This window comes from Ciconia boyciana, chromosome 30 (assembly GCF_034638445.1).
Source record: "Ciconia boyciana chromosome 30, ASM3463844v1, whole genome shotgun sequence".
NCBI lineage: Eukaryota > Metazoa > Chordata > Aves > Ciconiiformes > Ciconiidae > Ciconia > Ciconia boyciana.
In genome coordinates, this window is record NC_132963.1 from 76,310 (window position 1) to 99,012 (window position 22,703).

At 58.7% G+C, this 22,703-nt stretch overlaps 1 protein-coding gene and 1 long non-coding RNA gene across 2 annotated transcripts; both read right to left on the bottom strand.

Annotated features, from left to right (window-relative positions):
- Window positions 1-7,050: 7,050 nt before the first annotated feature.
- On the bottom strand, window positions 7,051-7,864 carry LOC140645040 (uncharacterized). The gene is made up of 3 exons (XR_012039932.1): window positions 7,829-7,864; window positions 7,498-7,626; window positions 7,051-7,185 (listed from the first exon to the last, which is right to left on the bottom strand). It is a non-coding gene; the product is annotated as an uncharacterized lncRNA (long non-coding RNA).
- Window positions 7,865-13,662: 5,798 nt separating this feature from the next.
- Window positions 13,663-20,268, bottom strand: LOC140644962 (scavenger receptor cysteine-rich type 1 protein M130-like). The gene is made up of 13 exons (XM_072848151.1): window positions 19,875-20,268; window positions 19,328-19,642; window positions 18,394-18,720; window positions 17,992-18,306; window positions 17,320-17,634; window positions 16,891-16,953; window positions 16,493-16,807; window positions 16,314-16,349; window positions 15,893-16,030; window positions 15,059-15,154; window positions 14,541-14,624; window positions 14,169-14,321; window positions 13,663-13,919 (listed from the first exon to the last, which is right to left on the bottom strand). Exons 1-13 carry the CDS (start codon window positions 20,266-20,268, stop codon window positions 13,663-13,665), a joined length of 2,808 nt encoding a protein of 935 aa, XP_072704252.1.
- Between the last annotated feature and the right edge of the window lie 2,435 nt (window positions 20,269-22,703).

A 22,703-nucleotide genomic window follows, 5' to 3' on the forward strand; every position in this document is an offset into this window, starting at 1 on the left:
TAGAATGAAGAGGATGCTGTCAGAGCTGGTCTGACGTGTGCCAAGACATAAATAATAAATGCAAGTTGCTGCTTCCATCCAGCTTGAACATGTTAACTGCCATCCCTGTCCTTTTTCTGACTAGCCAGACAGCAAACCATTACTGGAAGCCTCGTTCACTAGGCAGTTGTCTGACAAAGCGCTTTGTGACAAAAAGCAACAAGACAATTCAACAGGAGCAGAGGCTGCGCAAATTCAATGCTTGCCAACCGTCTTCTACAGAGCAGAAATGAAGGGGAACCCAGGACAAGTCAGAGCCCTTGCCAAGTGATGTTTAGTGCCACAGCAACTCCACTGGCAGAAAACCTCTTGAGCTTCAGTGGGACTTGGGAAGGGATTTCTTAAAGCCTCTGTCCTCCACGGCTACCCCAGCAGCCAGCAGTGGAGCAGCGCTGCCCGGCTCCCCTCCTGCAGCCCTGCCAAGCAAAACAGCAGGCACGATGCAAAAGTCATTCTCCATCAATGGCCCTGAGTGATCTGCATCAGAGATTCAAAAGAAGGAATAAGGCAATTAAACTACAAGCAGAAACACGTAATTTACTCCCAAGGCAGAGCAGACAGCACGGTGTGTACTATCCCAAAGTACTCTAACCGTGAGAGACGATTACCTCGAGCAGGGCAAGTTACAAACGTCTGAGGATGGCACCCCAGCTCTTCTCAAGGGTGGGCAGCCAGGTACCTGAGGTGCTGAAACAAGCAGCCAGAGAGCGCAGCGTGACCACGCTGGTGCCCAGCACTTTATGAGATGCACTGCTGGCACTGCTGCAGGGACAGGGCTTGTTTCCACTGGAGCAGATGCTGCTGTCAACAGCTTTCCACCCAATGGCACCCCGAAACTGGAAATAACCCTTAGACCTGCTACCATTGCCCAAACCCAGGAACAAACCCTCTATCCAGATGCACCCCACACCTGGCTGCCCTCCAACCTCCACCATTCTGGGATTCTGTGAAAGGTGGCCTTGCATGTGTTGACAGGGACCTTGTCAATCGCAGGCACGCCTAAAGTGGCGAGCACAGGAACAGGAACGGGGCCACCTGCATGGGGATGTGGACAGCACTAAGAGGGGGGACTAGGATGTATGGAGCAAGGGGGTGGGGACCTGGAAAATCTTGGGGTTTGGGGACATTACAAGCATGTGACGGGGTGGCACCAAGCACAGAGATGGGGACCTCATTGAGGGTGGAGTTGGTGACAGTGCTGAGCATGTGTACTGGTTTTGGATGGGATAGAGTTAACTTTCTTCATCATAGCTGTCCTGGTTTCAGCTGGGATAGCATTAATTTTCTTTCTAGTAACTGGTATAGTGCTGTGGTTTGGATTTAGGATGAGAATAATATTGGTAACACACTGGTGTTTTAGTTGTTGCTAAGTAATGTTTACACTGGTCAAGGACTTCTCAGCTTCCCGTGCTCTGCCAGGTGCACAAGAAGCTGAGAGGGGGCACAGCCACAGAGGCCAAAGGGCTATTCCATACCATATGCCATCATGCTCAGTATATAAGCTGGGGGGAGTTGGCCAGGGGGCAGCGATTGCTTCTCAGGGATGGCTGGGCTTTTGTCTGTGGCACAATCCCCTAATTGTGCAGTTGTGTCTGTCTCTGGAATTGTATTTATTTTGTGCCTCTATCTGCAACTCTATTGGCAACTCAGTGTGAACTCGTGTCTGTAATTCTATCAATCTGTGTGATGGCACCAGTACCTGTATTTCTGATGGTGCCAATATCTGTGTGTCTAATGGCATCGGGACCTGTAACTGTATCTGCACTGCCAAATTATCTGCAATGGTGTGTGCAATGCTAACTCCTTCTGCAGTGCCATCTGGAATAGTATTTGTGTCTGCAAAGGGATCTGCATCTGCAGTGCCATTTGCAATGCTAAGAGTGCCTGCAGGGGCCCCTGCATCTTCAGTGATACCTGCATCTGCAGTGGCCTCTGCCTCTCCTCTTGTACCCGCACCTGACTTTGCATCAGCAATGCTCTCTGCAGGGGTTTCTACAGTGGTATCTGCAGCTGCAGCAGTATCCGCATCAGAAATGTGACTGCATCTCCAACGGTATTGGCTTTGGTGTCTGCATCTGCAACGTTATCAGGAATGGTATGTGCTTCTGCAAAGGTCTGCGCAATGGTTTTTACAATGGTATGTGCATCGACAACGCCATCTGCCATGGTGTCTGCATCTGAGATGGCATCTACCTCAGCAATGCGATCGGCATCTGCTATGGCATCAGCAATGCTATCTGCATCATCAGTAGCATCTGCAATGACCACTTGCGGTGCAATGGTGTCTAATGGTTCCTCTGTCTGTCACGGGACCTCAGTCGGTAATGGTGTCACTTGCTGTATCTGCTGCTTTTGGTGTCATTGAAAGTGCACTTGCACCTGTGACTGTACTTGTATCCTGAATTGTACGTGCAATTGTACCTGCATCTGGAATTGTATCTGTTTTGTGCCTGTAGCTGCACTTGTATCGGCAATTCAATGCGAGTCCGTGCCTGTAATGATACTGGTCTCTGTGATGATACTGGTACCAGTGTATTTGATGGTGCCAGTACCTGTGTCTCTAATGGTATCTGTATCTGTACCCATAACTGTACCTGTAACTGTATCTGCATTGCTGATGGTATCTGTATCTGCACATGTACTTGCAACGGTTTCTGTAGGCGCACATGTAATTCCCTCTCTAGCTGAAATAGTAACCGCAAGGGTATCTGTGATGGTATCTGTACCACTAAGGGTCTCAGTACCTGTGTGACTGTCTGTAATGCTATCGCCTTCTGTGTACTGGCACTGGGATCTGTAACAGTACCGGCAGTGGCATCTGCAAGGGTGTTGGTGTCTGTATCGGTATGTGTAATGCTATCGAGAGCTGCAGTGGGATCAGCATCTCCAATGGCCTCTGCACCTGCAATGGTATCTGTGTCTGCAGTGCCATCTGCAATGGTTTCTTCAAGTGCAGCGGTACCTGCCTCTGCAGCGTTATTTGCTTTGCCAACGGCACCTGCAGGGTTATCAGCAGTGGTTTGTTCATCTGAAATGGTGCCTGCAACAGTGTTTGAATCTGCAACGGCATCTGCAAGGCATCTGCATCTGGAATGCTAGCTGTGCCTCTGTACTGTCATCTGCAGCTCTCCAGTGCAGATGCCATTGCAGGTGCAGATGCCATTGCAGATGCAAAGACAATTGCAGGTGACGTTGTGGGTGGAGATGCTATTGAAGATGCAGGTGCCATTGCAGGTGCCACTGCAGATGCAGAAACCATTACAGCACCACTGGAGATGCAGATGCCATGTCAGACACCACTGCAGATGACGATGCCGTTGCAGAGGCAGGTACCTTTGCAGACACCATTGCAGATGGAGATGCCGTTGAAGATTCTTTTCGGGATATGGGCATCGATGCCACTGGAGATGGCCTTGCAGATGGAAGTACAGTTTCAGCTGCAGTTGCCTTTCGAGTTGCTCTTGAAGATGCTGAAGCCATTACAGACACCCAGTTCAGATGCAGAGACTCCCTGGACCTTCAATGGTATGTCTATCACTACCTGTACGTGTAATGGCACCTCTCTCTGTAATGGGTTCCCCTCTCAGGAATGAGATTGGTGTCTGTATCTGATCTGTAGGTGTAATGGAATGGGTACTCGTGTCTGTGGCTCTTCCTGTGGCTGTAATTGCATGTGTAATTCTGTCTGTATCTATGACTGCACCTGCAATGGTATGTGTAATGGTGCCTGGGACTGTACTTGTATCTCTGATGGTAGGTGTTTTCTGGCTGTAGCTGCCCTTGTATCTGCCATTGCACCTGCAATGGAATGGGTATCTTCCTCATGGTATTGCTGTCTGTGGCTGTGTCTGAAAAGGCATTGTCAAGGATATCTGCAATGGCATCTGCAGCTGCAATGCTATCTGCAGCTGCAAAGGGATCTGCATCTGCAGTGGCATTTGTCATGCTGGGAGTGTCTGCATCGGCCTCTGCATCTTCAGTGGTATCAGCATCTGAAATGGCCTCTGCCTCTCCTCTTGTGCCTGCACCTGACTTTGCATCAGCAATGCTCTCTGGGCAGAAGGGCGAGGGGCAGAGCACAGCTGGAGCCAGAGGAGCCCAGCTGAGCTGGGGCTGCCTGGCTCTTCACGGGATGGAGGGAGGGAAGGGTGTGGGGAGGGATGGCCATGACTTGTTCTGGGAATGCTGCCTCAGACCCCAGCCAGAACTAGGGCCGTGCCTCCCCACCACCTCTTGCCTAAACTTCTGCCCTCCTGTTACAGCTGCTTCTTGCCACCAACTGGTTCCCAAGGCTGGGCCTGGCCAGAGGAGGGAGGAGAGTTGGGGTTGCCCTTTTTGGCTCATCAGGCTGGAGAATGACATCCTTAGCTGCATCACAAGGGCAGACACGGAGAGAGGGATGATACTGGCACAGAGAGTCTGGAGAGATGTTTGAGCTCAAGATCTGCAGGCAAGACTAAGTCAAGCCCTGCCTCTGGAGACTCTGCTTCCCAGACCACCATGGGATGGAAGGGGACCCTCTGCTGATGCACTCTCATGGACAGATGTCCCCACCACCGACAGACAGAGCTCCTCCAAGGGTCACGCCGGGTGCTGCAATAGGAGGCAGAGGCAGGCACTAAGCAGGAGCTGGGCTTGAGGGATGGTTCCTCTCCCCAGGGTGATATGCCAGCCAAGGAACCTTCTCCAACGGCACTGGACAGACCATGGAGGCAAACTGCATGTGGCCAGGCTTAGCATTGACCTCAGCACGGGCTGAATCACAGACCTCCTGGTGCTGAAGTCTCCTTGAGGGATATCTGCTGCAGGGAACGTGCCTTCCCACGCTTTACCCTCGGCACTTCCCAGAAGGACCATTTCCTCACTGGGATCTAATAAGACAGAGAACGCTGAGTGCTGACCATGGCTGCCCTTTCCCCAGGGCCTCCCTAACCTCCCTGTGCCTCAGGCTGTAGACAAAAGGGGGTTGTCCAAGGGCGTGATGGTGTAGAAGAAGAAGAAGACGACCACTTTGCTGAGCTGCCTTAGCGGGTCTGTTCTGGGCAGCAGGCAGACAAGGATGTGGGTGACACAAACAACAGTGATGACGGTGAGGTCGGAGAGTGACGTGACCCTGACCCGAAGACCTTTGAACACCCAGAGGTCACCGACCCACATCACCATCAACCTGAATGGGCACCAGGCTGTGCTGAGCTGTGCTGAGCTGTGCTGCACGGATCTCCTGGCCAGAGGATAAACTCAGCCACCTCATTGCACCAGAGGAGCCTGCAGGCAGGGGAGGCACCTCAGCTCCCAGGATGCTGTGGGGTGAGGGACTGCAGTTCAGAGTATGCTGCTGGGTGAAAGACTACGCTCCCAGCATGCCACAGGCCCATGTCTGCCTGCCTTTTCATCTGTTGATGTTCATGTAGAAATCTTGCCTCTGTCCCTTCATGTCCCTTCCCAGATCAACTGCAGGTCAGCCTTGGCTTTCCTAGCCCTATCCCTCACCATCAGACAGCAGCTCTCGACTTCTCCTGGGTCACCTCCCTCTGTCCCCACCTCTTGTACCTTCCTTTCCATGCCTGAGCTCAGTGAGGAGCTCCTCACTCAGCCATGCTGGCCTCCTGCTGCCGTGGCTTGATTTCCTCCTTGGCAGGAGGGACCTTTCTCGAGCTTGGAGGAGGTGGTCCGTGAATATCAAGTAGCTCTCCAGGACCCCTCTTCTCCCCAAGGCCATATCCCATGGGATTCTTCCAAACCTATCTTGGATGTGCAGGAGTGGGGCTGCACGTTTTCAAGCTGTGGGCTATGTGTGGAATTTTTTCCCTCCTGCACCTATGAGCAGTGCTGGGATCACACATGCTGTGTGCATAATCCCTTTAGACACATCCATCCCCAGGCCAGTCCAGCTGGGAACAGCCCCAGAGCTCTTTATTTTGTATTTATAGGGGGATCACGGCAGCTGAGAAGCCTCCCAGCCCCTTTGCTAACAGCCACTGCCACAGCCGTCGCTCCCGCCACCTTCCCCTCTGCTGCGGTACCAGCATCTAGTGCTAGGGAGGAAGAAAGAGAAGCGTGTGATCATATGGACAGGGAGAAGGCAGAGAAATCCTGCAGGCGTAGCTCAGGCCACCTGTGATGGGATCTGCTTGAGATGAAGCCTCAACATGTCTGTGAAGTGGGAGAGGCCCCTGAGGGCCAAGGCCATGAGAAGGTCCCAGGTGCAGCTGATCAGCCTGGGGCTGAGTCAGGCTGGGCCAAGACCTTGAGTGTCCCCTACAGGTGTCCCCCCTCGGGGCAAGGTGTCTTGGCCCAGGGCTCTGCAAGGGCAGGACAAGCTCTCTGGTTTGGAAAGGGGAGAGCCAGCCATCAGAGGATCCCTCTGTCTTCAGCCAGGACTTGCACATCCCTCATGGAAAGCCAATTCTGGGTGCCCAGGCAGTCCCCTTGGGTGTCAGGGAGGTCCAGCCCAAAGGCAGCCTCCAGAACCTGCTTCTGTCTCGCGAGGGCTGTCAGAGCAATGCCCTCTTTCCCCCAGGGCTGCCCTCAGTGGAGGGATGGGCCTTGCAGCCGGGGGAAGCACCATCCCTTTTTGGAGATAGTTACCAGGGGAGCTGCCTCTGCTGCTCTTGATGCCGCCTCTTGTTCTCAGCGACGTTCCTGTATATTTCCCTCCGTGCTTGATGCGGCTCCAGCCTTCTGAGGACCTGGACCGCTCGTGGGGAAAGGTGGCTGCAACAACAAGGAAACATCATCCCTCAGCCTCTGCCAGAGACCCCTTCTGCCACTCCCCTCATCCAGCCCCTGCACCCACCCAGTCCCCCGTGTACCCACACTTCCACCCTGTGGTGAGTTTTGGGCCTTGGCTGTGGGGGTAACCCAGGTCATGCCCGTGTTGGCAGACATCAGAGGGCGTCCTATGCAAGCCCAGGATGCAGGGACAGGGGTCCTGGACATCTCTGCAGGGTCACGGCTGCTCAACTGGCCCAGGCTGTGGCCAGAGCTGGTGCACACTTACTGAGGCTGGAGTCTGTCCAGCTGGGCTGCTGCTGCCATCTCCTCTGCTGGGAGAGGGTGTTCAGCCTTCCTCCACCTCTTGTTGACCTCCTTTCTCCTGGGCTGGGCTGGAGGGTGGGGAGTCCTAGTGCCTCCAGGCCCGAATGCCTGCCAAGGAGGAGATGATCTCAGCAAACCAGATGAAACAGAGGTGCTGATTCCCAGAGGACCTCTTGAAAGGAGCCTGCAGCAGGACCTGGGAGCCGGGAGACTCAGCACCGCATGCCCGTCGTCACGGCTGATGGCTGCTTTTGCCCCTCAGATCCTGCTGCCAGTCTCTCCCTGACAGGGATGAGCAGGCAAACCCCTGCCCTGCAGCTGGGTGTCAGTCCCGCTCCCACCCCCTGGAGACCTGCCGCCCCCGGTGCCCCGACAGAGAGGGTCGCTGCTGTTCTCGGCGGTGTCAATCACTGCCCGTACCTGGGGCGGCTGTCGGTCCTCCCCTGCAGACCAGGCTTCCCACACTGCCCATTCTGCCTTTGCTTGCTCCAGCCGCTCTTGCCACTTGGGCTTCACTTGCTCCCACTCTGCAGACAGCTGCCAGACCTCCTGGAGGGGATGGAAACACAGCCGCAGGCAGGATTAGTCTCAGCTCCTGGAGGGGCTTGCTTCGGTTCTGACCTTCATTGCTGCCCCTTGCCTCAGGCGATCGGTCGGCAGCACTCTGCCCCTTTCAGGATGGCTCTCTGCACAAAGAGGCTTTTGCTGAGTCTCAAACAGCACGGTAGTTGCAGCAAGGCAGCGCACGTACCTGCAACGCTCTCCTGCAGCCTTCAGAGGACGGGAGTGCAGCAGTGGACCTGGCTGGAGGAGCTGGCTCCTGCCTGCCTGCCTCCTTCATCCTGGGGGAGCTGCCTGGACATGGCGGGAGCACACTGCAAAGAGACACCAGGAGGAGTCGGCATGAGCACGGGGCAGGTTGGTCTCCCATTTTTGTCTGGTATCAAAGCTCCCCAGGCTGGCAGAAGAAGCGGGGCAGGTGGGGCCGTTTCCCATGGCACAGGGGAGCCTTTCCTGAGCCCCATCAGATGCATGGGAGAGGAGGGCCCCTCAGGTCTGTTGTAAGGGCAAGCAAAGTGCTGTGGGGTGCACTCAACATCCTCTGCCTTCCCCACTACGGGGCCTGCAATGGGGGAAACAAGCTCGTAAAAACCGTGGGGCATGTGGCAGGGACCTTCCCGAGTCCCTACAGCCGGACTGTCCAAAGGGGATGTCTCTCCTACATGGGTGCAAGGATCCCTTTCTTCCCTTCCCACAAGGGTCTCACCTGGCAGAAGACTTCTTCCGCGTGCCTTGCTGCCTCGTGCCTGGCCCCTGGCTTGGCAGCATGGGGAGGGAAAACTTTGCCCGCCTCTGCAGCAGCTTGTCAGGAAGCCCCTGTGCACCTGGGAAAGGAGGAAGCTCTTCAGAGCAGCCCCGTGGGGAGTGCGTTTTAGTGGGGCTGTGGTCACCCAGCGTGGGGCAGGGCCCCACCTGGACAGCAGGGACCCGTTCCCGTACGTCTTCTGATCTTGTGACTTTCTGCAGCCTTCTTGTGCCAGGTGGAGAAAGCCTCGGCCACCGCTCTGCTGAACACAATGAACCGAAACCTGGAGAGCAAATGATGACACAGGCTTGAAGAAGGGTGACCCCCTACCCTCTGCTGCTTCCCCGCACTAACCCTCCTGACTGTCGTGCAAGGCATGGCATCCCTTTTCCTTTATGGCCATGCACAGGGTTTACTGGCAATCTCCCCCCAACACCAGAAAATGGAGCTTGAAGTCCTCTCCGTGTGCACTCGGTTCTTTCTGATGGGAATGACGGCAGGCTGGGCGTGAGAAACACAATCACGATGCCCAGTCACTCCAGGAGAATTCATGCGTATTCCCAACTCGGCATTAGTTAACCAGAAACCAGTCACTTCAGGATGGATCCCTGACTCGATGCCGAGTGTCGAGCCCCGACAACGTGCACTGCTGAGCAGGAACTGGAAAGCCGCCCGCTCGGTCGGTCAAGGGCCGCAGAGGAAACGCACTCACCTCGGGAACGCCTCGGCAGGAGCAGCCTGCATCCCCCGAGCGGTGGTCGCTCCACCGCAGACAGCTGCAGCTGGCATCCACAGCCTCTGCAAAGTGACCCAGAGCTGTTAGAAGGTTTCCAAGGCAGTCTTCTCTTGGCTCCCAAAGGAAGCAGAGCTGTCTCCTGCTCCAAAGGAAAGGCACTTCTCCAAAGCCCTCTTCCAAATCCTCCTTTCATGAACATTAGCCCTTGCTCTGCTCTGGAGAAGCTGCACAGCAAACACTGAGACTGCGCAATAACACTGCCGGGCTTTTTTTAGGGCAAGGACCCAGAAACTCAGAAGAAACTTTCTTTGTAATGGAGGAGTCAGTGGGGGTGAGCATAGGGAAAGGCGTTTGGCTGGCCTGCCACGTCCAGGCTGGCCAATGGTGATTGGGTTGCTCCCCCTTCAATAGGCTTCCCAAAGACATTGAAGCAGCCCTCAAAACCTCAGCAACTCACAGTGTGCAGCAGTGCAATCCGGCTGGCCTTGCTCTCCAGCCCTGTGACGCAGTCGTAATAAAACCGCATGCACAGGACATCGTCTTTGCAGGACAAAACGCCAATGTCCTTGAAGGCGAAGGCGAGGCGCTGCCTGTTCCTCAGCTGGAAGGAGTACAAGAGTATGGTCTCTTGCACACAATCCTCTACCACGTGCCACGGGAAGGAGGTGACTTGTGATAGCCACTTGTAGTTCAGTGGCTTGATCTTGACATCGTCTGCAAGGAGGAGGAACATCGTCAGTGCCACAGCAGGCCAAATTTCCATGGAACATTCATAACAAAAAGCCATCAAAAAGGTGGTTTATAAAAACAGCTCTTGGGGAGTGGTTTGTTTTAGAGGAGCTCAAGCCTTCCCCTGACCTTTGGAGGCAATTCCCTACTTCTCCCAGCCCTTTCCAAAGAGCAGCGAGCATGCACCCCAGCCCCAGACACGGAGGAGGAAAGCGGAGGGTGGCCGCTGCCTTCTCACCAGGGATAACCACTGTGGGGAACGCGAGCTCCTGCACACATAACACATCAATGTCCAGCCGGAAGACGGGTCTTCGAACCACATGCGCCTCTTCTTTACCGAGGAATCGCTCTTGGACCATAGCGAAGGTCCCGAGTCCTGTGACCACGACACCCTGCCCAGGAAAAAGACAAAAAGGCTGATGAGTGGGTATTTTAGAGATGGGAAAAGTGAAAGCTTTGGAAAAGGCCCCTGTTCTGCATTTGTTTTCTTCCCCTCCTCAAAATATTAGCTAACATCCTGTGGATAGAGAAGATCCCAGGCATTTCCAGCACAAGGAATACCTATGGGACTGGTTCCCAGGGATTATCCTTGGCACGGACCCAGCCTAATGCCCAGGCTCTCTGCTTGGTCTCTCCACTCTGACCATAGGGAAGGGTGAAGCCCTATCAGGCGCCAAATGCTTTCTCAGACTACATCTGGACTTGCTTTCTCTCCTGGTTGACCAAGAAGCAGCTCTGGGCACACAGGGTTATCCTGGCGTGCTGCCATGATGCTGAGGGAGGGATTGCTCCCCAGGGTCCAGGCTCTCTCTCCAGGGCAAAGGAGGGCCGAGATGCCAGCCCACCTTGCCCAGCTTCAGGTGTCCCAGGATGTATGCAGACACAGCATCCCAGATAGCCACAACCTCTGGAAAGCAAGGGAAAGAGGTGTCAGGCTGCGGGCCAGCCAGCTCACAGCCCCTCGCCAAGCTCCTCGCCCAGGGGGTGACAGATGCAGGTGTCCACAAACAGCCCAGACAAACACTGCCATGGCTGCGGAGCTGGGCTGTGCCCCAGTTTCAGCCAGCCAGCCTTACTCTGCTCCCAGGGCAGGGCTGGAGCAGAAATGGGGATGTGGGAAGGGCTCAGGACCAGGCCTGTGGCCATCTAACCCCCAGAAAGGGATTGGCACCCCAGAGCCCAGGGCATGAACCCAGTGGCACAAGAGGATCCCGTGGGAAGGAACAGAGGTTCTCCCAAAGGAGACTAGTCCAAGGTAAAGGGCTGATTTACAGCAGAGACATTTCCAGCTGGCTCGTGAGAGCCCTGTGGGAGCTGAAGGTCACCTCAGCCCCGGGGACGCAGGACCCCTTTTCATCCCAGAGCCAGAACGCCACGAGGTACCAGCTCTCAGGGAAAGCTGGCCCTGCATGGCCCCCCTCGCAAGGGGACTGAGCCATTGCCATGGGAGCCTTGGGGCTCAGGGCAGCCCCAGCACCATGACCCAGGAGTCCTGGTTGCCACATTGTCCCCCGAGCCCGGTGGGAGCCTTGGTCAGGCTCTCGCAGCAGCCCCCAGCCCTGTCCAGCCACCCCCACAGCCCAGCAGCTGCAGCTTTTGACAGTGGATAGCTCCGCTGCGACCCCTCAGGAAGGAGCTCCCCAAACCCTTACCCTTGGTGGAGAGTTGCAGGAGCGTGGGGAACAAGCTGCTCAGCTCCAAGCTGACGGCCACAGTGCAGCAGCCTTCCATCGCGCTTGCTGCTTGCCCTCAGCTCAGGGAAAGGGATGCTCTTTGCAGCTCCTCGCCCAAAACTCCTCTCTGACGTGCCCCTGCTCTGCCTGTCAGCAAGGGTCCTGCCTGTCAGCGAGGGTCCCCCAGCGCAGCCCCGCTGCCTCCCGACCCTGCTCCTGGCTGTGGAGCAGCTCCGAATGGCAGCAGTCGGGAGCCCCTGAGCAGTGCCCAGCAGCGCCCAGGCCTCGCCGGGAAGTGCTGTCACCGCTGCTGTGCTGGGGAGACCTCCCTGTGATGTGGGGCATCCCCCTGTGACATCAGCCCGCATCATTTGAAGGTGCATTATGACACCAGCAGGGAGCCAGCATAACTGAGGAGGGAGGAGATGGATTTCCCCTCTTGTCCTGGGAAACAGTCATCCCCTTTCTCCCCAGTCCTTTTCCAAAAACCCTGTCTGCCCCCTGCACCAACACGTCTCTGCTACTGGGAGCCCGTCCAGGCACGTGGGTTTTGGGGGCTGGCTGTGTTTGGGTAGTTACAAGAGATGGGATCAAAGGATCCCATCAGCAGGATGGCTGTGGGATGCAACAGTCCCTCCGGTGTGCCCAAACACTCCTCTCTGCTGCGTGTCACTTGCGTGGTAGGAGTAGGATGGGCTTTCTTGCCCTGGTTTTGGCAGGGATGGAGTTAATTTTCTCCATAGCAGCCCATATGGTGCCGTGCATTGGATTTGTGACCAGAACAGTCCTGGTTACACCCCGATGCTTTAGCTATCGCTCAACAGTGCTTGCACAGCATCAAGGCCTTCTCTGTTTCTCACGCTGACCCACCAGCAACTAGGCTGGGATGGGCAAGAGGCTGGGAGGGGACACAGCCAGGACCACTGACCCAACTGACCAAAGGGATATCCCACACCACATGACGTCATGCCCAGCAATAAAAGTTGGGGAAAGAACGAGCAAGGTGTTTGTGGGGTGTTTGTTTGTGTCTATTGTATTTGTCTCTCCAAGTTACCGTTATGCGTGATGAAGCCTTGAACACACTGAGTAGTGAAAGGTTCAGTTGCCCTAAATTTTGGCATCTGCTGTCATTTCAATTGGCCAAAGGCATTGCCCAACAACCTCCAAGAAGATGCCTCCAGATGTTGCCCGGTCTCAGAAAATTGCTCCAGTAGAGCTTGCAGTTCCCTGCACATGTCTTGGGCCATCTCTAGGACCTCACATGTCACCAGGTGTTGGTGTCTGAGCAGCTCACTGCTGCCCTCCATCTCCAGGAATTAGCATCAGAGCTGAGACAAGGAGCTCACATGCAGGTGGCCATTTTGTGCACACCTGAACTGAGGCAAGAGGAATCCCACCTCCTTTGATGGATTTAGATCCTAGATTGTGGTGTGCATGGGAGGGACCCAAGTCCCTTTCTGGGCCCAGGACTAAAAACACAGGAGGAGGTGCCTCCATTGACTCAGCTGAATACCTTCCCTCTGCAGGGGTAAAGGAGACCCCTCCCTGCCACTGTCCGGGTGTCCTGCCTAACGATGGGCCAAGGAAAGGCAATGTTCCTGCCCAGTTTTTTCCTGATAGGAGAAATGGCACTGCTGGAAAGAAGTCTGTCTCCCTGGCTGAGGAAGGGAACCTCAGTGATTCCTTCAGCCTGTTTCACAGCAGGTTCCCCTGGAGCCCCAGGGACACCTGAAGGGAGCCCAGAGGGGCAAGAAAAAGTGACGCCTTGGGCTGGTCCTTGTGCTGAGCTGGGCTGGGCTCCTGGGACAGAGGGAGCTCCTGGCAACTGGGCAGCGCTGCAGTGACACAGCTCTGCCCAGGAGCAGCTCCTCCGCAAAGCACAGCAGCCACAAAGCCTGACCCTGAGCCCGCAGTCCCCGAGATGTGCCCCTTCCCCACTGCCATGTCTGTGTGCTCTGCTCCCCCCAGTCAGCCTCAGGGGACACCCCAACACCTGGGCAGGCAAGCACCAGCTCTGGCTCAAACCCCAAAGCCTTTTAATAAGAACACACATGAAGGAAGGTGTAAAGCAGGCAATAAAAATAGAGGCAATCCCAGCTCTTTCTGCTGCCCGTTGGAAAAAGGAGATGGTTTCCTGATGCTCACGGCTCTCCCAGCTGCACAGACCTCTCCTCCTGGCTGGCTGCACCCAGCTGCACGGCAGGGACGGGCTCTCCGTGCCCAGGGCTCAGGGACTGTTGTGCACTGAGCTCTGGTGTCACAGCCTTGGTGTCCTCAGGGGGATGTACCAGAGACACCTCTTCAGCATCGTCATAGCCCGTGCTCTCTGGGGACAGAGACCAGGCATCTCCCTCAGCTCCAGGGACCCCAGCACTTCTCTGGGAGCGCAGGTTTGCCCCTGCAAGCAGCAAGGCAGGCCACTGCACGTTCACCCCATGGGGTGTCCCTCCTGGTCTGTACATCACCTTCCTCCCTTCTCCTCACCAGTCCTGAGATGTTCAGCTCCCTCTCCCAACCCCGGTCTCCCCAAGGAAAACTCCCAGGGCAGGTTGCCCCATCCCAGGAGGCTGGGCTCTCAGTACGGCAGCAACTCGCTGGCAGCAGGGATGGCACCCCAGGAACCAGCAGTGCTATCTTTCCCTCTCACCTCTGGATGCATCCCTGGGCCCTGCTCCCTCCTCTGGCACCCTGGACTTTTCCCAGTCTCCCTGCTCAGGGGCTGGATCCTCCGCAGGGTCAGAAACCTCCCTGGCATCATCATAGCCATCCGCTGGGTCACCTCCGGGCAGGACAGGGATGTCTGAAAGGAGAGGGGAGCTGGTGACAGTGAGAAGAGACATCCTGCAGAGTAGCAGATGGGAGGCTGCACAGGGACATGGGGCTCAGACAATGGTGTTGGCAGCACCACAGGAGACCCCCCGCCATGTCCTACCCAACTCTGAGGGTGACACTCAGTGACACTGCTGTCCACCCCATGGCTGCAGGGAGGAGAGATCAACCTCTTCTTGCCCCCTGTTACCTGGTGCTGGCCCCGGACCATCTTCCTCCTTGCTGTCCCCAGGGTAGGGCTGCAGCTTGGTAAGGGACCCCTCTGAATAGGAGCCTGGAGAGAGGCACAGCAGCTTTGATGGGTTGAGCCCCACTGACCCAGCTTGCGGACAGTGCTGCTGGTGACAGGGGAGCTCCAGAGCCAGGGCTGAGGGGAGAGGAGCACTCAGAACTCAGCCTGCTCCCCTGGGACAACCCCCATCTCAAAGGGGCTCCCAGAGCTGCCCTGGGACAGCACCTTCCCTCAGCCCTCAGGTGTCCCACGGGGTGCAGGGGCAGGCAGAGAGGGGCTGTCCCAGGCTGGGACGGGCAGAGCTGGTGGGGAGGAAGCTTCTCTCCTGGGCCCGGGACCTGGCTGCTCTCCCCACAGCCCCCACAGCCCCAGTGCTGCAGCGACCATGGGCCAGGGGGCTGCAGGGGGTCAGCCCTGGGTGGGGGCCAGGGGAAAGAGCCCTGCAGATGGGCCCCCCATGAGGGACCCTCACCCACCTGAGCCGCTGAACCTCGCCTGCTTCTCCCATGCCGGGCTGTAACCAATCTCCTCATACACGGCGTCAGGGAAAGGCTCCCAAGCTCTCTCGGAGCCTGCGGACAGAGGCAGGGCTGGCCCAGGGATGGGCAGAGAGGGGAGGGGATCCCGCTCTGCTCCCCCAGCCCTGTTCTCCTGGGCCAGCCCAGGGCTGTCCCCACAGCACAGACCCGCTGCACTGTCCGGTCACTGCTGCCACTTCCTCAGTCAGGGCAATGTCCCCATGGAGACGGTCTGGGGCAGTGACACCCTCGCACCATCCCCTCAGAGACAGCCCTTGTGCCCCTCTGGACCCTGGGTCAGGCCCCTGGTGCCCCTGGTGCTGAGCTGGGAGCAGTTCCACCTTTCCTCTGCCCCTGGAGCTGCTCCGTCTCTGCCCCATGGATCCATAGCACGGCCCCTGCCCTGCCGCAGGGAGGTCAGGGATGGGTGGAGGAACAGCCTGGGGGCCTGACACCACAGGGATGGACCCTGCTGCCCCACGCTTCTCCCAGCATCTCCATGCCCCACACCCCCTCCAGTGCTGCCCAGAGCACTGCCAGTGGCTCGTCCTCATCTGTCTCCCCTCTCCTCCCATCTCCCTCAGCCCCACTCTGCCATTTCTCTCTTCACCCCATCCCGACATCTCCCCATCTCTGCACTCTCTTTACCCCTTGCTCCTGGTGGCCCATGCTCAGGCAGTCAATGGGGCGATACTGGGGACAGCAGGCAGCACACACTCTTGTCCCCTCTGCTCTTCCTGTACCACACACTGACACCCCACAGCACCCCGGGATCGCGGGGGAAGGACTCACCTCTGCGCCCAGCCCTGGCGATTCGCACTTGCCCGGCCAGGAGGGCCAGGAGCAGGCAGAGAAGGGCTCCCAGGATGATGCAGATGATAACAGGCAATGAGACTCTCCCGCTGCCGGTCGCACGGCCCGGGGTGGGATCTGCATGGCAGGAACACAGAAAGGGCAACAACGGGTCTGAGAGAGGTGGGGGCCAGGATACCCCAGTCCTCAACCCATTACACCAGGGGTAGGGGACCCCGGGGGGACAATATGGGGAAGCGCCCACTCTGCTGGTTAAACGACAGCCCTCCCCAGCCTCCCCCACCGCTACCCCGGTGCCTCCTCTTGACAGTTTCCCACCCCAGCAAGGAGCCCCTTCCCTCCGGCCGTGGGTCACAGCCCGGCCTCAGGAGACCCAGGGCTGGCAGGAAGGAGCGGTTACCTGCTCGGGGAGTTGGTGCTGCTGTCCTGGGTGCAGCTGCAGAGGAGGAGAAGGAGAGCTGGGCTGAGGGACAGCCATGCTCTCAGGAGCTCTGGAGCCATGATGGGACCCAGCAGGGAAAACGCCTGCCCCAGCTCCTCGCCAATACCCCCGTGAGGGGTCCAAGCCCTGCCACTCACCCGAGCAGCGTACGGCAGCGTCCTCCTTATGCTGGCAGGCACCACTGTCCCCAGGCCGGGCCCAGCAGTCCTGCAGAGATGGCTCTGTCCCCTGGCACTCCACCTCCTGCAGCCAGATGGGGCCCGTCCCCTCCCCAAATGCAGCCTCGTCCAGGGCAGACACTGCAGGGCCACAGCCCAGCTGCCTGCATGCCACCGCGGCATCCCGCATGTCCCAGGAGTCGTCGCACACCGTCCCCCAGGAGCCACCATGCCAGATCTCCACTCTGCCTGAGCACCCATTCTCGCCTCCCATGGCACGAATTTTCTCCCTGTCTGCAGAAGGCAGAGACCCTCAGAGCACTGGCACTGCAGGCAGAGCCCTGCCAGGGGAGAGGGGCCTGCAGAGGAGCAGCTACCTGTGCAGCTCGTGGAGTTTGGGCACACGGTCCCCAGCGCCGGGGGCGTTTCTGGCCGTCTCCCTGCAGAAGGAAATGCTGGGGTGAAGGGGCTGCTGCAGGGGGTCGTGCAGCAGAGAGTGGGGCTGAGCTCTGCTTGGGCCTCCCTATGCAGCCTTGCTCACGGCAGCAGCTGAACCCCGGTCATTCAGGGACACGCACGGCACTGTGGGGCACCCTGACTGCTCAGCCCCCAAGGCTCCCTGGGTCACAGAGCAGCAGGAGGGCGTCCACGGAGGGGACGCTCCTCAGAGCCCTGGCTGGGCTCTTCTGAGACCTTGCCTGGAGACACCTCTGCCTCCCACGGGTGGCCTCTGTCTCTGCGTTTGACAATGCCCAGCAGGGAGCAGGAGCTGGGGTGACGCTGGTGGCTGGGTGGGTGAGAGTTACCATTGCAGGTGATGTGGGTCTCATCTCGCAGGTCATCGCATGACTTTGGGTGCCAGGGCGCGGAGGGACACTGCCAGAAGGAGCTGTTTCTCTCCCCACACTGCACGCGATCCAGCCAGGCGGGGCCAGGCAGCCTGCCATAGGTCGGGTAGGGTTCCAGGGACCCTCCGTCCCCACAGCCCAGCTCCTTGCATGCCAGCGACACCGTTTTGGGAGTCATTGAGTTTAAGCAGACGCTCCCCCATGTCCCGTTATAGAAAACCTGCAGGCGCCCGGCGCAGTTGCTGCTGTTCTCCAGCCTCAGGGCCACGAACTCTGGGAGGAAAGGCACCGAATGGGAACAGGCTGGTCCGGGGCTGTGGGAGCAGGGATGCCCCTGCACCCCCAGGCCCTCAGCCAGGCAAGGCATGGCCAGCAAGTCCCCCTTGCACCCATGGGCAGAGAAAAATCCCTGATTGACAGACACCCCTGCCCTCCACGCTAATCCTCGAGGATGGCTCAGCTCCCCAAGGCTCCCCGGGTGGGACTGAGGGGACCCATGCGTGGGCGTACCCAGGGTGGTCTTGGGCAGGGGCTCAGAGGCAGCCATGAACATCCTTGGCCGTTGCCAGCTCTCCCCTTGTCCTGGCCTCCCCGGGCACTGGGCTCCCAAAACCAGGTCCCAGCACAGACCTGAGCAGACGACTCCTGCGTCCTCCTTGTGCCCGCAGTTGTGTTGCCCCCAGGACCCTGCCGGGCAGTCCCAGAGAGCAGCTTCGTCCCCGGAGCAGTTCACGCCCTGCAGCCAGATCTGACCGGAGCCTTTCCCAAACCGAGCAGAGCCAACCGCCTCCGCCGCCCCTCCGCAGCCCAGCTGGTGGCAAACGACGGTGGCGTCGGGCAGGTCCCAGCCATCATCACAGATGGTCCCCCAGCTGCCCTGGTAGTAGATCTCCACTCTGCCAGCGCAGCGCCCGGGCCCATTCACCAGCCGGACCTGCCAGCTCCCTGCAGCAGGAAGAAACCCCAGCTGCCATCAGGGGCCGGCTGCCCACCCAGCCCAGAGCCTGGGAGGGCCCCTGCAGTGCCACTCACCCCAGCAAACGACCCCCACGTCCTCTGCAATCCCTGCTGCCAGCGCGCTCTCGGGCACGGAGGTGTTGCAGAGGGTCAGGCTGGCCTCGTGCCCTGCGCACCGCACCCCTCGCAGCCCCACGGGACCCGTCCCTCTCTGAGGCTTCGGGGGGTTGTAGGCTGCCTCTGCCTCTCCGCACTGCAGCTGCCGGCACACCACGCTGGCCTCCTGCATGTCCCACTGGTCATCCAGGACTCTGCCCCACGTCTCGTGCTGCAAGATCTCCACTCGCCCGTCGCACCGGCTCCCTCCACCCACCAGCCGCAGGGATGAGGAGCTGTCTGGGCCTGGGGAGAGCAGCCATGCCCCAGCCCTCAACAGCACCAGACAGCCCAGAAGCCTGCAGCACCTCTCCAAGCTCTGGAACCCTCACGGTGCCCTGAAGCTCACCCACCTACCCCCAGCCCTCTGTGGCGAGCTTCAGGAGCAGCTTTCCACATGGCTGGTTTCCGCATCCCTCAGCCTTCCTGGGCAAGACACTCTCTGCTCTTGCTGGGCCAGAGCCACCCAACACGTCCCTGCTGAGGCAGCTGGGGCAGCTCCCGCAGGAGGGAGCAGCAGCCGGCGCTGGCCTGGGAACAGGCAGCACCAGGTCGAGCCTTGCCCGACCTCAGTGCTGGCATTGGCACTGCTGAGCCATGGGGCAGAGCCCACACATCTCTGCCCCTCTGCATCCCTGCGGACCTGGGACTGGGAGCCTGTGTGGCTGGCAGGGATCAGAGCAAGTGGGACCTTCCCCATCAAACAGGAGAAGTTTGGGACTTGTGCTGACCAGGAGTGAGGGCAAAGCCCAGCCCTGCTCTGCAGCTCACACCCCTGCTCTGCTGCTGCTGCTGCTGCTGGGGGCACCCAGACAGCCCCTGTGGGTGTGGGATTGGGCTCTGTGGGACTCACCTGAGCAAATGACAGCAGCGTTGCTCTCGTGGGAGCACGGCGAGGCCCCCAGGGCAGTCACTGGACACTGTCCCAGGTGGGCTTCAGTCCCGTTACAGTGGAATGTGTCTCTCCAGACAGGGCCGGGTCCTCTCCCAAAATGCCCTCCTCTGGGAATGGACTCAGCAAACCCGCAGTTGAGGTGACGACAGAGAACGTGGGCGTCCGAGAGATCCCAGCAGGAGGCACAGAGGGTGCCCCAGGTCCCCAGCACCTCAACCTCCACTCTCCCCTCACATGCCGTGCTGCCGTTCACCAGCCTGAACCCTGTGAACTCGGAGATAGAGAAGGATGAGAGAGGGCGGACTTGTGCTTTTGCTCCCTCAGGAGGTGGAGGAGTGGCCACATGGAGGAGAACCTGCCATCCTCCTCCTTCTGCACAATTTTAGGGCTGCAGACAACCACATCAGCCCTTCTGTCCTCATGCCCAGCACAGCACAGTCCCTGCCCTGCTCCCCTTCTCCCCAGCACAGCCCCGGATATGTAGCACCCCACCCTGAGTCCTTACGTGTGCAGGTGACACCAGCAGCGTTTGCGTGGGTGCAGGGCTGGTCCCTGGGGGATCCCCTGGGGCAGAACATGAGGAAGGATTCATTCCCCACGCACTGCAGCTCTCTGTCCCACATGGCACTGACACCTTCTCCAAAGTGAGCTGTCCCAGTGATGGACAGGGCTGTGCCACACTGCAACTCCCTGCAGACCACATCGGCAGCTTTGGGACCAAAGTCTGAGTCACAGACAGTTTTCCACTGGTTCCCATCATGGATCTCCACGCGTCCTGAGCAGGGGCTGTCCCCTCCGACCAGCTGGACAAATCCTGGAGCAACCAAAGACCCCTGTGAGTTCCCAGAGCCCTCTGGCAGTAACCTGCCCACATCCCACCTAATCTCCAAGGAGGCCATAGGCAAAGAGCCCCACAACCACCCCAGCAGCTCCCAGTGGGTGCTGATGGCACAAACACACCAGGGACACCCTGCCGCTCCCCATGCATCCTCACAGCACTTGTGGGTTTGCTTCTCTCCCAAACCCCCAGCTGCAGGCACTGCTCAGACAAACTGCTGCCGTCCTGGAGACCCTGGGCTTCCTGGCACCAGCCACAGGCACTGCAGCACCCGGGGCACAGGGAGACTGGCCAAGGCACTGCTGGCTGCTGCAGCCTGCTCTGCCTGCTGAGCTCAGGGCCAGGCTGAGGAACCCCTGGAACCGCCAGAAACACACCCTGGTCTCAGGGCGGTCTCAGGCTGTTGGGACACTGCTGTTAGATGGAACATGCCACAGGGTACAGGCATGGCACAGCTATATCTGCAGTGTCTGCACCAGCCCCCCACTCTGGCACCTGTCTGGGGAGGGGGTCCTCAGCCAGGGCCAGAGTGCACTGCCAGGCACGCACATCCCCATCAACGGGCAGGCAGAGGGCAGGAGAGCGGGCAAAGGAGCAACGCTGGGCTGACACGAGCTAGCCGTGCAGGGACAGGCACCGAGGACGGTGCAAGTGCTGGCAAAGCCCCTGTGGCACACGGCAACCAGGGGCTGGGGTGGGCAGGAGAGGCTGGGCAGTGGGTCAGCACTGACAGCATGGGGCCATGTCCATGTGGGCTCGTTCTTGTGGGGTGACCCTGGGAGAGGAATGGGGTGCCATGTGCCACCCTGCTCCTCTGCCCGAGGCCAGCGCTTTTCCCCTTTGAGCAGTCCCTTTGCTTAGGCCGAGGGACTCAAGCCTGCCAGGAGGCAAAACCCAAAAGTCCCCGGCCACTCTGTGCCCTTCCCCGGGGCTGTGGGTGGCCTCATGAGCACCTCTTGGTGCTTCTGGCATGGTGGGACCTGGCCCCTGGCAATGCCGACAGGTCCTGGCTGAATGGGAGATGAAAGATGGGAACCAACAGACGCCAAGGGGCAGGGAGGAGGATTCATCTCCCAGTGCAGGCAATGACCAAGGGTGGGCTGAGCCACCTCAGGGGCCAGGTACGGGGTGGGCACCCGGGGTGGGTTTGCACTGGTCTTTCCTCAGGGACCAGGGACACCAGCAATGACAGTCCCAGCTTGGCAGAGTGACCAACCACCCTGGGCTCTGCTCTGGTGTCCACTCGTTGTCCCTGAGGGCACAGCCAAGTCTCTTCCCCCATCCTGGCCTCAAAGGTGGGGAACAGGGTGGCCCCTTACCTGAACACGTCACTCCAGCGTCCCAATTGTGAACACAATAATTGTTACCCCATCCGCTGTGTGTGCAGTCAGACAGGGCAGACTCGGTGCCACCACAGTCAACCTCATTCATCCAAATGGGGCCAGATCCTGCCCCAAAATGTCCGAATGTAGGAGCTTCAAGAGCAGACCCACAGCCCAGCTGCTTACAAACCACTGCAGCATCATTCATGTCCCAGGAGACATCACACACAGTCCCCCACTGGCCCTGGTGTTTCACCTCCACTCTTCCAGCACAGCGACTGCCGCCATTCGCCAGCCTCACCTCCGCAGCCCCTTCAAACATCGACATGGGAATGGTCAGGAGAGTGCTGAGCCCCAGAGTGCAGGCCTGGAGGTGCCCCCTGCCCGGGCCAAGTCACAGCCACCAGGGTGGGATCCCTCCCTCTCCATTCCGGGTTGTCCCTGGGGCAGTGTGGGGGTCTCGCCTCTTCCCATGCGCTGCAAAGTGCTGGGGGTGCCCAACAGCAGACCTCTGGGCCCTTCACCACCCCACAGCCTGCGGCACCTCCTCCCAACTCAACGACCCCTTGCCCCACACTGTGCCCGGCCCTGCACAGGGCACCCTCTCCTCACCAGCCCCGCAACCCCTGTACAGCCCCGTGCCCCCAGGCCCACAGCTCCCTCTCCCAACCCCAGAGGCACAGGGAAAGGCACAGGGTCGATTGACTTGAGCACCTTCTGCCCCTCGTCTCAGTGGCACCTGCAAAGAAACCCCATTCTCAGTGGTATCCTGATGACCCCACTGGTGCCTGCTGGACCCAGGCAGTGGGACAAGAGAACAGGCACTTACCCCTGCACTGCTGCACCCAGAGGAGCAGCCACAGCACCCGAGGGGACAGGAGTCCCTCCATCTCCATCCTGAGCCTCCTGCCCTGCTGGCACGGCCCTGTTGCGGTCCTCTCCCTCTCACGGCTCCTGGGGACTCATGGGGACAATGACGATGGGAGGGTAATATATCTCTGCAGATGCCGACCCAGCTGCAGGAGGAGCCAATCGAAGCAGCAGCACCTTTTTAGACATTATCGGGAGCTATCTCCCCTCTGACACAGCCCAGTCCTCCAATGAACTTCTCCAGCGCCTTTCATGACCATATATGAGGGACATATATGTCCCACTGCAGGTGTCATGGTCGCTG